Source organism: Arvicola amphibius, chromosome 8, assembly GCF_903992535.2.
Source record: "Arvicola amphibius chromosome 8, mArvAmp1.2, whole genome shotgun sequence".
Taxonomy (NCBI): Eukaryota; Metazoa; Chordata; class Mammalia; order Rodentia; family Cricetidae; genus Arvicola; species Arvicola amphibius.
Window position 1 is genome coordinate 22,191,127 of NC_052054.1, and position 13,504 is coordinate 22,204,630.

The 13,504-nt window shown below is 41.7% G+C and overlaps 1 protein-coding gene across 2 annotated transcripts in view; it reads right to left on the reverse strand.

Annotated features, from left to right (window-relative positions):
- Positions 1–2,344: 2,344 nt before the first annotated feature.
- The window catches only part of Phactr2 (phosphatase and actin regulator 2), a 268,971-nt gene continuing 257,811 nt past the window's right edge, over positions 2,345–13,504 (reverse strand). For both annotated transcript variants that reach the window (XM_038339990.1, XM_038339991.1), the window contains exon 12: positions 2,345–8,998. In XM_038339990.1, coding sequence (XP_038195918.1) covers positions 8,983–8,998 — 16 coding nt within the window. In that variant the 3' untranslated portion in view covers positions 2,345–8,982. The remainder of the gene's footprint in view (positions 8,999–13,504) is intronic.

Below are 13,504 nucleotides of genomic sequence, written 5' to 3' on the forward strand. Positions count from 1 at the left end.
CTTGTTTGGAGCCATCTTTGCCTTCCCACCAGACGGTAGCAGTAGGCACTGTGTTTTCACATTGTCTCCTCTGGTTCATCATGGTTCATCATCTGTTCCTGAGATTAAAGTGATCAATAGGCTCCTTTCGTCTTGAGGACGAGCTACAAATTCCTTGATAAAGTTTACAAGGACCCATCCAACTTTGTGTTGTTTTATTCTTAACAACAAAAAATTCCAAACTAGGGTAGCAGTAACTCACCAGTAGAGGGCTTGCCTTACAGGCAGGGGGCCCTCAGTTCAATCAACAGTATCCCCGCCTCCCTAGGACTCCCCAAATGAAACCCAACCCAAACTGAAACAAGTACAAAACCCTTGGGTGTATCAACCACTCCCCAGGGCAGGCTCCATGCTCAGTCATTAGTTTCACAACACAAACAGACACACACTTTTCTCTTTTTTCTTTTCTTTTTTTTGTACAGGTCATTTTTAGCACTGTTCCTACCCTGGTCTTTTTAATAATTTTGGTTTCGTCTTCTTCCCTTATATCCACTGTCTAGGAAATAATGGCGTGCCGGTCCATTTTCAGTTTTCCTCTCATCCATAACCTTGTCCTGGAGCTGAGAGAGGCTAAGTTGCATTTGTTAAGTACTGCTGAAGAATGAGAAGGAATATTCTATTCCTGTTTCTGGTTATAGTATGCTCCTAGTTTCTTTCCTTGCTTACAGAGCATTAAAAATTAAACACGATGAAGAAGACTGTTCCCTCATTTATTAATTTGACACTTTTTCTCTGACATTTTTTGGTTACCTGTGCCAGACATCCAAGAGGAAATGTGATTGCTTCTCTACAAGGGAGGTAAGGGAGATTCTGTCTGAAATGCAGGCGATCCTTTAGAGAGTGTCTTGGTGTTCCTACGTCCTGTGATTAAAGTCAGTGGGAAACTGCAGTCCAATCCAGGCAGGATGATAAAGGGTCAAGACCTTCAGGCATACGAGCCACTTCTTCAGGAAAAGAAGTGCTGAGGTGCATGCTGGGAGTGTAAGAAACACAGAATGGTGAGTGAGAAGTTGTAAATGCCAGCTGAAGCTACATGACCAGTTGCAGAAATAAGGAGTGGAATTGACACCAGTGTTTCTGTCATATCTTGTGAAGAATGTCTTTGTGCATATATGGACATATATTAAGCAAATTTTTGTGTTTTCCCTCCTCTCTGTCTTCATCACGTAATGTAACATCAACTGAGATAATATCAGTGGTTATCATATTTAAGTGATGAGACATTAAAAGAATGTCACTCAAGGGACATTGCCACCTAATTCCAAAATATATAATGCGTTTGTACTTGTCTGCAGGATAGTTATATTACCCATAATTAGGACCTGGTTATGTTTGTAGTTGGAAGTTAAGGATGACATAAGCAGATGGGATAGTGTGTTAGGGTGACAAGGGGTAGACTCATGATGGCTAATCTTGGTTATCAGCTTGATCTTGGCACATTTGTGAGAGGCTTCTTCTTGAATCACCTGAGGAAGGAAGAACTATCCTAAATCTGGAATAAACTTTCTAGTGTTGGCCTACATTGAAGGACCCAGAAAAAGAAACTTTTGCTTTTTGTCTGCCTGCCCCACTCCCACTGGCAAGTTCATCTAGTTTACTGATAAAGCATTTCTCTTCTGGGATTAGAACACACTTCTTTGGGCCTCCAACACTGACCAAAGACCAGGAGACAACACTGGCCTCGTGGACTGAACGGCTAGCAGATTCTTGTACTTTCCATCCATTATCGGCCGTTGTTGTACTAACTGGACCACAGCCTAGTAACTACTCTAATAAATCCCTTTTAATGTAGATTCATTCTGTCAGTTCCATTTCCCTAGAAAATCCTAACACACACACACACACACACACACACACACACAAAGCAAGGACACATGCATGCACACACACACGCCACATGAATGCATGCACATGCATGCACTTGAGTGTGCTTCTGCATGCACACACTAAGTCTTTTTTTAAAAAGCAATAATTCTTTAGGTAGTTTTTAAAATTAAAAGCATAAATCACTAGGCTTCACATACAAAATACGCTAAAAGTTAGGTGGGGTTGAAATACCAGAGAAGTATAAAATGTATCTGAATCATGCTTTACCCACGAGACCTCCATGAACTTTTAATTTAAACAGACTATGCATGATGAGTTGGCGGTGCATGTCTGTAATTTAGCGCTTGGGAGGTGGAGACAGAAGGATTAGGAGCTCAAGGGAGACCCTATCTTAGAAACACAGCAAATAAATAAAGAAATACAAAATAAAAAGACCAGACACTATCTGAAAATGAGATGAACAGTAACAGAATAAAACTAGGATTTTCCAATGATTTTATTGAGGTAACACTTCCAAATTTATACACACATATATGCATATACATATACTTAGGAAAGCTAAACAATGTTCTAAGGCACTTGGAATTGTGCACAGCGAAATATTCTATTATACTACTAGTTAGAGTATAATTTTCCACTTTAAATAACACAAACACCAATATGGAATACAAAAGATAATACATGGTCTTTCAGGTTACAGTCATGGAATACATATGTTTCAGTGTGTATACTTGCAGCTGTCAGACCCACATAATATAATATAGTACGGATTAAGAACAACCAAAAGGAGAAACTGTCATGTTTATTCAGGTACAGTTCCAGTTATTAACACCCACAGAAAGCACACCTGTGCAAAAAATTGGGTCACGCACGGGAGACTGACCCAACTAGTCTCAAAATGATCACAGTTTACTGTCACGATCACTTTAAGCAAAGCTCGAAATGACACGAGAACACAGACAGTCCGTTATGGAAAAACCACTGTTACTTAGGGGGAAAAAGAGAGAATTTTCAGCAGGTATTTCACGGGTCAATTTTGTGCAGGACACTTTGACTACATCGGCACATGCCTAAGTCACAGAAGAAATACTAAGGGATTAGTGCCTACAGCGTACGTGATGAAAGTGGCCTGACCCTCAACTCCTGCTAAGTCTTTCCAAATGCTAGTTAGCACTGCAGTGGCGATTCCTCATGGTAGATGCTCTCTATGTAATGTAATGATACAGTCAAACATCAAATCAAGAGCATCTGTAAAGGGAAAAGCTTCCCCCCCCCCCCCCCCCCCCGAGCTGGCAAGTGGCACAAATATTATTGGCATTAATAAACCTCAAAATTGACCTGAGGGTGGAGTGGCGTACTGCCTCATTTACTCCTTCAATTTATTCTCTTTTTAAAAAATACTGTTATTAAGAAAGATAAGAATTTTTAGGCACCATCTATAGGTTTATGCTATAACCACCTTTATTGACTCTGAGCTGCTCTGCTTCAAGACAGTGTCTTTAGATTTTAATATTAAAAAGGTTAGAATGGGAGGATTTAATTCCATCCTTGCAGCTAGCTGCAATTCATCTAAATATTTTCCAAGACATATTGACTATTAAATTTCAGTGGCATAAAGAGTATGCCTCCGTATGGTTAGCGCAGGTTGATTACGCTGCACCCGGGGGAGAACTCGCTTTACTTTGCATAGCCTCGGCTCTGTGGCGTGAGCAATATGCGTGCGATCCAGTTAACCCACATTTCTGCCACCGTGTCCTATTTGCACCTTTTATTAGAGAAGCCGAACCATATGGGTATGTTTAAACGGGGGAATCCAAGCTTCCATGTGAATTAACTGTGCTGTCTATAGGAAGAGAGGATAATCGGTTCGTGGTGTTCCCAGGTAGAAGCTAATTCTGACTTCCAAAGGCCATCTGTTTTGTTCAGAGCCACTACTGTGTTCCTGTGGCCAGCAGTCTAGTTCTGAAGTAGAACTGCTAAGTGATGAACAAAAGTTTGCTTCACGTATTAACCCTCCTGCCCCCCTGCCCCGAAGTACGTACAAGCATCAGGTCAGGTCACTCTGCCCCCTGTAATGGCCAAGGCTGCCTGGCAACCCTCTTTCCTAGAGAACAGAGTAATTTAAGCTTCATCTAAGCAGAAAGCTTGAAGTGGGTCAGAGACATGCAAGGCAGTGGAGATGGTATTTGGGGACAGGCACTTTCCCCTAGGTGTCCTTAGTAGACAGTGGTAGTCAGGTGAGGGGGGTACACCCTTCTGTGCAGGCATATATATATGGGGAAGGCTTTTTATTTTATTTTTATTTTTTTATTTTTGGTTTTCACAATGTCAGGGAACGATCCTGGTGTTGAGTCGCTAGGAGCCTGGGATACCGAACATCTTGCAACATGTGGTACATTTCAGCACAACAAAGAATTGCCCAGATCCAAATGCCAGCAGCACCCCCACTGGGGACCATCTATCAACAGTTCTTTGTTCATGCGCAGCTGCTGCAGAGGAGCAACAAGCTCGATGGCATTTTCCTGCGTTAAAACCCAACACGGCTAAAAATTGGCATTATGTAGGAATAGCAGCTACGGGACTCTCCATTTCTTTGCCAAAACCCTTACAATATGTAAAAATAAGATTTATTCATTTGGGATGAAGCTGTCCACAAAAAAAACAAACAAACAAACAAAACAGAAAACAAAATATCATCATAGCAAAAAAAAATATAGTTGGTCTCTATTACAGTTGCCTTTTAGAAATGCTAATAGTGGTTCAAGCTTTGAAACCGTGTTTAAGCTTAGCAATTAGAAAAGGTAAACAGAAAGCAAAAAGGAGAGTGGTTTGGCCTTTTCTGCCGTCCTCTCCTCCGCCCTTTGGTCATTGCTTGCCTCTGTAGTGGAACCTAGAGTCCCTCTTTGGAACTTGGGTTTGAGTTGCCTGTGCATGCCCTTTCTCTCAGGAAGCTGTTCCCATTAATCTGACCATTGCTTATTTTTTCCCACTGTTGTCCTCTCCGGCCCATATCTTCTACAGGTTCATTCTGCTTTGTTAAAGGTGATATGTTAAACATATCACCAGTAAGTAGACAGCAAATCCTAACAAAGAATTCATCATTTTAAGGGGTGAAGGGACAATCTGTATACTCTGCAGATGCAGGGGAAGGAGTGATGATATCCAACCACAGCTTCTTGTACTAGTAATGATAAGCGAATAAAGTGCGGATTTAGGAATGCATAAACAAATTCACTATACTAATGAAAATGACGTTGAGTTCATATATCTCTGATTAGCTTAAGTTTATCTCACCGACGCTAAAGAAAGTTTACTACTCTAAATTAGGCTGCTAGGACCACGCACAAATAACACAGGATGGACTGCCTGAGCAGGGGACGAAGAAAAAGAAAATATTGTGCTGTTCAAATGCAGACATACTGCTATGTGGCAGATTGGCCTCTTTCTACTGTGCCTACGGCTTAGTCGTTGGCAGGCTTGTCTGTCGTGTGATGCCGTGGGGTGGATGTGCTAAGCCACATTTCTTTCTCTCCCAGGGACAAACTACTGTATTTCTTTTGTTTTAAAATGCCAGCACGTCACTGAATTGATCATAGGATACAAATCTAACAGAGGTTCTAAAGGCTCACAACTCATTTTCAATATTTGGTGACTTTGGAAGAGCAATTAGAGTCTTCTATTTCCTTAAGTCTATTTTCAATTAAATTTCAGAATTTCCCCCTGACACCAGAGACAGATAAGTAAGTGACTGCCTTCATTTTGCAAATAAGGATGGGAAGAAGAAACGAGAAAGGCAGCTTTTCTGGGTAAAGCAGAGAACCCGGTCTGTTTGCTTTTCCCTTTTTAATTACTGGCTGTTCAAATACCCAGGATGGTTCTCTGAATATTGCAGACTTTAGCTAATGATTGAAGGAATAAACATAAAGGTAAACGACAGCTAACACAAAACCACAAGGCATTTCACATGTGTACAAAATCTCCAGCCAAGATGCCCCAAATGAATGCCGATTAGGGCACTGTTTTCTTATCCCCTTGGTTGGTAATGCCTGTGAGGTTGCTGAAGGGAGGGGACTTAGTGTTTTCTCATTACTGTAATACCAACAGGGTTTCTCTCCTCCGTTAAAAGCCAAGGTAGAAATGGCCACTTTGTAGTTTATATTTGGTCTAGTTCTTTCTTGCCTGGGACCTTCCATGAGATGGGCTAATTTTCTTTCTTCATTCTATCTCAGGAGTCAGGAAAACAGTCCGTTTCTCCATCTCCAGGCTCTAGTGAAAAACTGGAACTGTATTACAACTGCACCAAGAAATAACTCCGATTTCTGCACACATTTATTGTCTTAGAGAACAGTGGCGGGCTGGCTGGGCTGGCTGGGCTACAGAAAGGCTGGCGGAGGGCAGGGGCATAATTGCAGGGAGAGAGAGACATGGCTGCTTTGCCTTCTGTGGGATGCCTGGATCGGTTGCTAGTGAGGTTATGCAGCCTTTACATTTTTCTGTCTTTAAAAATTAACCATGAAAATAGAGACTTATTCTGAGTACTACAGCTTGGCTCATGATATTTTAATTCTTTCCATGGCTTTTAAAAAATTAATAGATTGTTGCAATGAATTAATAGGTCGTTCTAATTACTTAAATATTAGACTACTGGTAGTTAATTTTTTAGCTTTTTAAACTTCTCTCTAACTTACAAAATTTTCTGTAAATGTATGAGTCAGTATGGAGGAAAGGTATATGTAGTTCATAAATGGACAGATCATGTCAGGGAAACAGGCTTTCATCTGTGCAGTACTGGGGATTGAACTAGGGGCTTCAGCATGAGAGGCAGTTTGTGTTCTGTAGTGGGCGAATATCATTGTGGAAAGTAAAAACTGTAATTCAGACCACTATGGGGAAAAATATTGTTCTTTTTAACAACCACACGGAAACTTTCTATGACACACACTTTGAATGACAAACTGGTGCGCAAGTCTTGCATTTACAATGTACAGAGAACATGCGATTAGGAGTTGTGAAATATTCGAAGGTTATAAGCATAGAAAAAGAAACATTATCTGCCCTGGCATTTTTCTCATGACACTGACATGATAATATCATAAAGGAACGCTACTTTGCAATTAATGAGAAAGAAGTTAATTTTTATGGTCGAATTGAGACACTATGAAGCCACCAATGGCTGGGAGGGCAGCACAGGGCTCCTAGAGAGTGTGCAGCACACTGCAAACAACCAAAGGAACGTGCCCTCAGCCAAAGACAAACAACCAGGGTACACACGGACACTATTTCAAAATGAAAGTCTGTCCTATGCCGTTAGTGGAATGAACCAGTGTAAATGGCAGCCTTGTTTTATTAATGCAAACAGCTAAGCGCGGTGCGGGGGACAATAGGGACAATAATGCTGGTTACCTCATGGAATGACCCTCCCGGCCTCTTATAATAAGCCAACTGCAGCTAACCACTTCTACTTTCAAATGAAATCATCAAATTTCCAGTGGTTCTTCCCAATACCACAGAGTGGTGGGACCTACACTTATTCCACTGATTAAATGCTGACTTCTCAGTAGAGACGGAAAATTACCGGCTTCCACATTTCTGAAGCAGGAATGCTTTAGAACAGATAGCGCTTCAGATCAGAGAGTAAGACAGACGGGATACAGATTCTGCCTTCTCTTTTGAAAAAACAATATGGCATGCTTTTAACCCAGGGGGCCCAAAACAATTGTTAAAGGACAATGAAATTTAGGGGAGTATTTACAAGTGAGCCCTTCTGGGGTTCTGTGCTGGCCTGATATGCAGAGAAGGGCAATTTGAGGGAGGAAGCTTCTCAATGTAAACACGACTGATTACAGGCTCTCGGGAAACCGTCTTACACTGTATCTCACTGCTTCTCTGGCATGGGGAGTCAAGACTGTATGTACGGATGCGATCCACAGAATCAGCATAGAAGGTAAAGTTTCCTTTATATAAACCAGCAATTATTTTGTGTTCCTTGAAAGCCTTCGGGTATTTTTGTTAAATCCATGTGCTTGATTTTTTTTTAAATAGCAGCAACCTAACTTTTTTATTTTTAATGCAGCATTCAAAACTACCTGTTATTTTATTATTATTTATTCCCCTTTAGAGCAAGGAACACACACTTGTATGTTGCTTAAGCTGCAACTCTGGACTGAGTTTTTAAAAAGAATATTGTGATTGTCCATATAATCTTCTTTCGGTAATGAATGCTTTCCTGACTTGGGAGATAATTAAGACAGGGAACAATCAGGAGATTTGTTTCTAAAGCTTGCAATAGTTTCTCAGAGTCACATTATATCTGACCTTATCTCTGTTACCCTTGTAGAGGGCTCATCGATTAGGAAAGCAGTCTAAGGAAATGTCACGTGGATCGCAGGCCACTGAAAGCATGCAACACAATGCGAGCAAGCATGCTTGGTAAGAGTTGGTAGAGGCTTCGTGCACTTAATGCACACATAGATTTGTTTCTGGCAACTGGGTTCACTGGCACAACATAAAAAATATGGTACTACACAGAACCAACTTATTGGTGAAACAAGAATATATGTTCTAGAATCAAGTCTTTAAGGAATCCACACTGGGTGAGTAGGTTCCCAAATCCCTTAGTAAGTTCTTAGCTACCAAATGCCTACTTCAAAAATATACTTATCTTCGTTCTTCTTTTCTTCATTAACATAATGAAACAGTTCTCCTTCTTTTTAGCTCCCACCCTGCTGGGGTGACCACCAGCAACTCCATGTCTCTTGTTTGCGAACCCACACACACTATACCATTTGGCTCTCTGGTAGTCGGACTGGCGATTGTCTTCTGCTTGTCTTCTTTGATTAAACTGTCTGAGGAAAAGCAGCTGAGAGAACCAGAGTGCCCCTCCCATCAGGGCACATCCTGGGCAGCCAGGCTTGCTGCGTCTGGCTCTCAGCTTGTTGGCCTCCTCTGGGATGTCCAGGTGAGGAGCATTCTCAACTAAAGCTGAGTCACAGGCCGCCCTCACCACAATGAAACGGAAACATCCACGTTCAAATCTCAGTGCAATTTCGGGGTCTCAGGAAGCAGGACTTCACCCAGGGATGATCAGTTTATATTTCTGAGCAGTCCCACACTTCGTTATGGACGATGAAACCTGGAGTAAGAAACAGAGACTGTGAGCCCCTGGCATAGAAGTGTATTCTGCATTTGGTGACACGCGTAAGGTGCAGTTCTGAATATCACCAACCCAGTTACCGTTAAGTCGCTGCTGTAACAGAATGCTATTACGTGTATTATGCTGGAAAGTAGACATGATTCTTATGGAAATGATCTCGGTTTTACTATTCAGGCTCATAGAATAAAGAAGGCAAACCATCTCCATGCTCAAGGCTCATATTCTAGCCCACATTATGCAGAAGGAGACAGGTTTTACATGGATTCGGTTATACCTAGCCTGTAGATATGAAACACAAACACAATAATCACTATTTTATCATCTTAATGATAGGCATGGTGGCACACAGCTATAATCCCATTATCTGAGTGGCAGAGACAGGGCAATGGAGAGTTCAAAGTCATCTTTGGTTATATGAGGCATTCCAGGCCAACCTGGGATACATAAGATGCTATCTTACAAAACAATGTAAGACAAACACCCCCTGCAACCATTAGAACAACACCCCCAACAAAACCATTAGACCATTATCATTAGAATCTCACCAGCTCCTACCAGTGACTTCAAACTGACATTCACCACTTGGATTTTTTAAAATTTATTTTTACTGTTTTTTATGTATGAGTATTTTGTCTTTGTGTAAGTCTGTGCATCATGTACATGCCTGGTGCCTACAGAGGCACCAGATTCCCTGACACTAGAGTTACAGACAGTTCTGAACTGCCATGTGGGTGCTGGAAGTCGAATCTGGATACTCTGGAAGAGAAATCTGTGCTCTTAAATGCTGGACGGGGCTGGATAAAGCCCCTGCACCTGGATTACTAAACACTCAAGGGAGTTATCACCATGATGGTCCATGCACCTAGTAAAAAGTATATTCACAACTGTACAGAGGTCTCTTCATCCTAACCTGCCTTTGGACATTCTCATTCCATGGTCTACTAAAACACATTTAGTACAGAAGTCTCATACCCTCAAGTCCTTTATCTCCTTCACTCTGATTTTCTGTCACCAAATCCTGAAACCATTGTCTCCAATCATTGCGCCAACAGCTTGTGCCAGTGTCACTCTAGCAGGTCATTTGTTGGTGAGCAAGCTGGCTTTCCCTCCATGCACATGGGCTCTTGAACACTCTTGCAGTTAGGGAGCCCATGCTACAGAACATGCTGTCCTTAATTATTACAATGCTCTCCCTCCATTTCACATCTGCACTTTTATTATCAAGACCGATGTCGAAAGCCATCGTCTTCACGAAGAAGACCTATCTGACCTAATCCTTCAGTCTACTTCTGTGATTTCACATTTATGCAGCTTGCTTACCATTGCCGTGTTTTCTACAACCAACTGTTCATTTACCCTATAAATGAGGTAAGCTCATTGGGCTCCCAGTCTACCGAACCCATGTTCTCCACTGTCAAGAACAATCCCACTATGCCAGCTTGCTTCCAAAGGAATTGTATTGTTTGTTCCTATCTTTACGAAACAACCCTTCCTGAAGTTATGATTGAATCCATCCAGAATGTGGTTCAACCCACGCATCTTCATCACTATTCCCCATCCCTAGATGATTTACATGTATTCTTTTTCTCACCGTTATCTCTCCTCCCATCTCCATTTGTCCAATTTTATTCTTTGAAGTTATGAAGTCTCTTTTCTTTACCTCTCTGGGAAGCATCAACTGTTTGGTTCTGTGTTTGTATAACCTTTGGCTTATGCTGATTGGTCATCAGCTCATGGTCTTTGTCTAGAAGGTCCCTGCTACTGGGCTACAGGAAGATGAGGAAAGAACTGCTCTCATTTAAGCTTCTAAGCTCGAGAATGCACGACCTGGCAGGGGGTGCCTCTTAGTAAGTTTGGTGATAAACTGAAAATTTAATGAAATAAGGTGTCGGGAGGCACCCAGTGGTAGAGTGTTTGCCTAGCATGAACAAAGAAGCCTCTGGCACCTCAAAAAGATAAAAAAAATATGAGCAAAGGTAAGACAAGATTGTTCATATGTTAATCTTACATTACTATTGTGTCTCTGCAAAGTCAAAATAAGATACAAGGTGCTTTCTCAAGCTGCTGAACAGCTGAAGCTAAAGCAGAAACATGTGAACTTGAAGCTCATTTCTCTCTTTTGTTTGTTTGTTTGGTTGGTTTTTGAGACAGGGTTTCTCTATGTAGCTTTGTAGCCTAGATAAAACTCACTCTGTAGATCAGGCTGGCCTTGGACTCATAGAGATCTACCTGCCTTTGTTTTCCGAGTACTAGGGCTAAAGGTGTTCACCACCACTGCCTGGCTGAAGCTCAATTCTTAACTCCACCGCTGACCGTCATCTTGTGTTGATGTGTGACAGCCTTCATCATGATCTACATTTGACAAACAGAGGGTTTTGTTGGACCTGTCACTTGGGCACCAATGCCCCAGTCGTGCACAGTACCCTCTGTTTTCAGTCCCCACATACTAGAAGCCCCTGTGCTCCCTTTCAGGTCTGTTCAACTGAGTCTGGGATGGAATCTTTCCCCCTCGCCCCAACAGTGGGACTGGGGCTCTCTTCTGCCATTTAAATCACACGAAACTGTAATAAGGAGGCTGCTAGTTAGTTCCCGGCCACTTAGCCCCAAAATAATCACACAGAAACTATATTATTCAAATCACTGCTTGGCCCATTAGCCCTAGCTTCTTATTTGCTAACTCTTACACCTTAATTTAACCCATCTCCATTAATCTGTGTATCGCCACATGGCTGTGGCTTACTGGATAAAGTTCTGGCTGGCTGTCTCTGGCGGGACTACATGGTTTCTTCCTGACTCTGCCCTTCTTTCTTCCAGCATTTAGTTTAGTTTCCTCCACCTAACTAATCTCTGCCTTGCTATAGGTCCAAAGCAGTTTCTTTATTAACCAATAGTATTCACAGCATACAGAGGGGAATCTCACATCACCAAACGAGTGTCATTTCCTCAAGACCCACACCCTTTTCCTAGCTTCCCAGTCTGTGGTCCCCTCTTCTCTCCCACTGCATCCTGTTACACTTTCTCTAAAGCACTTGCCACGATTGCCTTTACTTGTTAACGATTTGTCTCCCTCATCAGATCATGACATCTGGGGACCAGGACCTGATCTGTGCCAAGTTCCCAGGGTCCAGAACCATCAAACTCATTCTATGTACTTAATCAGAACTTGCTGGAAGCATAAAGAGATATTTAGGAAATGATTTGACAAATCTACAAACAATTTTATACAACCGAACTGATGTAGGATGTCCTTCTGTATTCTGTGAATATGTTTTATCACCATTGGTTAATAAAGAAGCTGCTTTGGCCTATGGCAGGGCAGAATATTATTAGATGGAAAATCCAAACAGATATAGGGAAAAAGAAGGTAGAGTCAGGCTACCAGCAGTCACCTAAGAGGCAAAGATATGAGGTAATGAGCCACAGGCCTTGTGGTAAAATAGGAATACTAGAAATGGGTTAATTTAAGTTATAAGAGCTAGTTAAGTATAAGTGTGAGCAAATGGCCCAAACAGCTTATAATTAATGTTAAGCCTCTGAGTGTTTATTTGGGAACTGGCAGGTGGGAGAAAAACCTGTAGTTACACTAAATGGTTCATTCTTAAGACACCCAAATTTAATTTTAAGTAATATACTACTATATGCAATTCAGCTTATACAAGCTTCCAGAATACCGTCTAAGAAGAGCCAATGACAATCTGAAGAAACATAGAAGTTCTTATTTAGTAGTGAAAAATTTAAATTATATATATTTAATATATATTATATATATATAATTTAAAATTTACATATGTGTGTATGTGTGTGTTCTTGAGACAGGGTTTCTCTGTGTAACAGCCCTGGCTTTCCTGGAACTTACTTTGTAGACCAGGCTGGCCTCGAACTCAGAGATCCACCTGCCTCTGCCTCTAGAGTGCTGGGATTAAAGGCGTGCACCCCCACCGTCCGGCTTATATTTTATTGTAGTGGGAGCAGCAGGCTGCGTTCCTGCCACCTAGCTCCTGCCATTTGTAGTGAGGAAAGGAGCAGGCCAGCTTTTCGTCCCACCTGGTTCCCACACGGCTAGCTTTACACCCAAAATAACAACACACAAATTGCATTCTTTTAAACACTGCTTGGCCCATTAGCTCTAACCTCTTACTGGCTAATTCTCATATCTTGCTTTAACCCATATTTAGCAATCTGTGCAGCACCACGAGGTGGTGGCTTACAGGGAAAGATTCAGCATGTCTGACCTGGTGGCTGGCTTCACAGCGTCTGACCCAGAGAGGAGAGGCATGGCGATTGCCTCACTTCCCTCTTCCTCCCAGCATTCTGTTCTGTCTACTCCACCTATCTAAATCCTGCCCTATCAAAAAGCCAAGGCAGTTTCTTTATTAACCAACAAGAGTCCGCCATTATTTTATTATTTATTTTCTTCTGTGTGTTTAGGGCACACATTTATATGGAGGTCAGAGAACTACTATGGAGTATGGACTTCCACTGTTC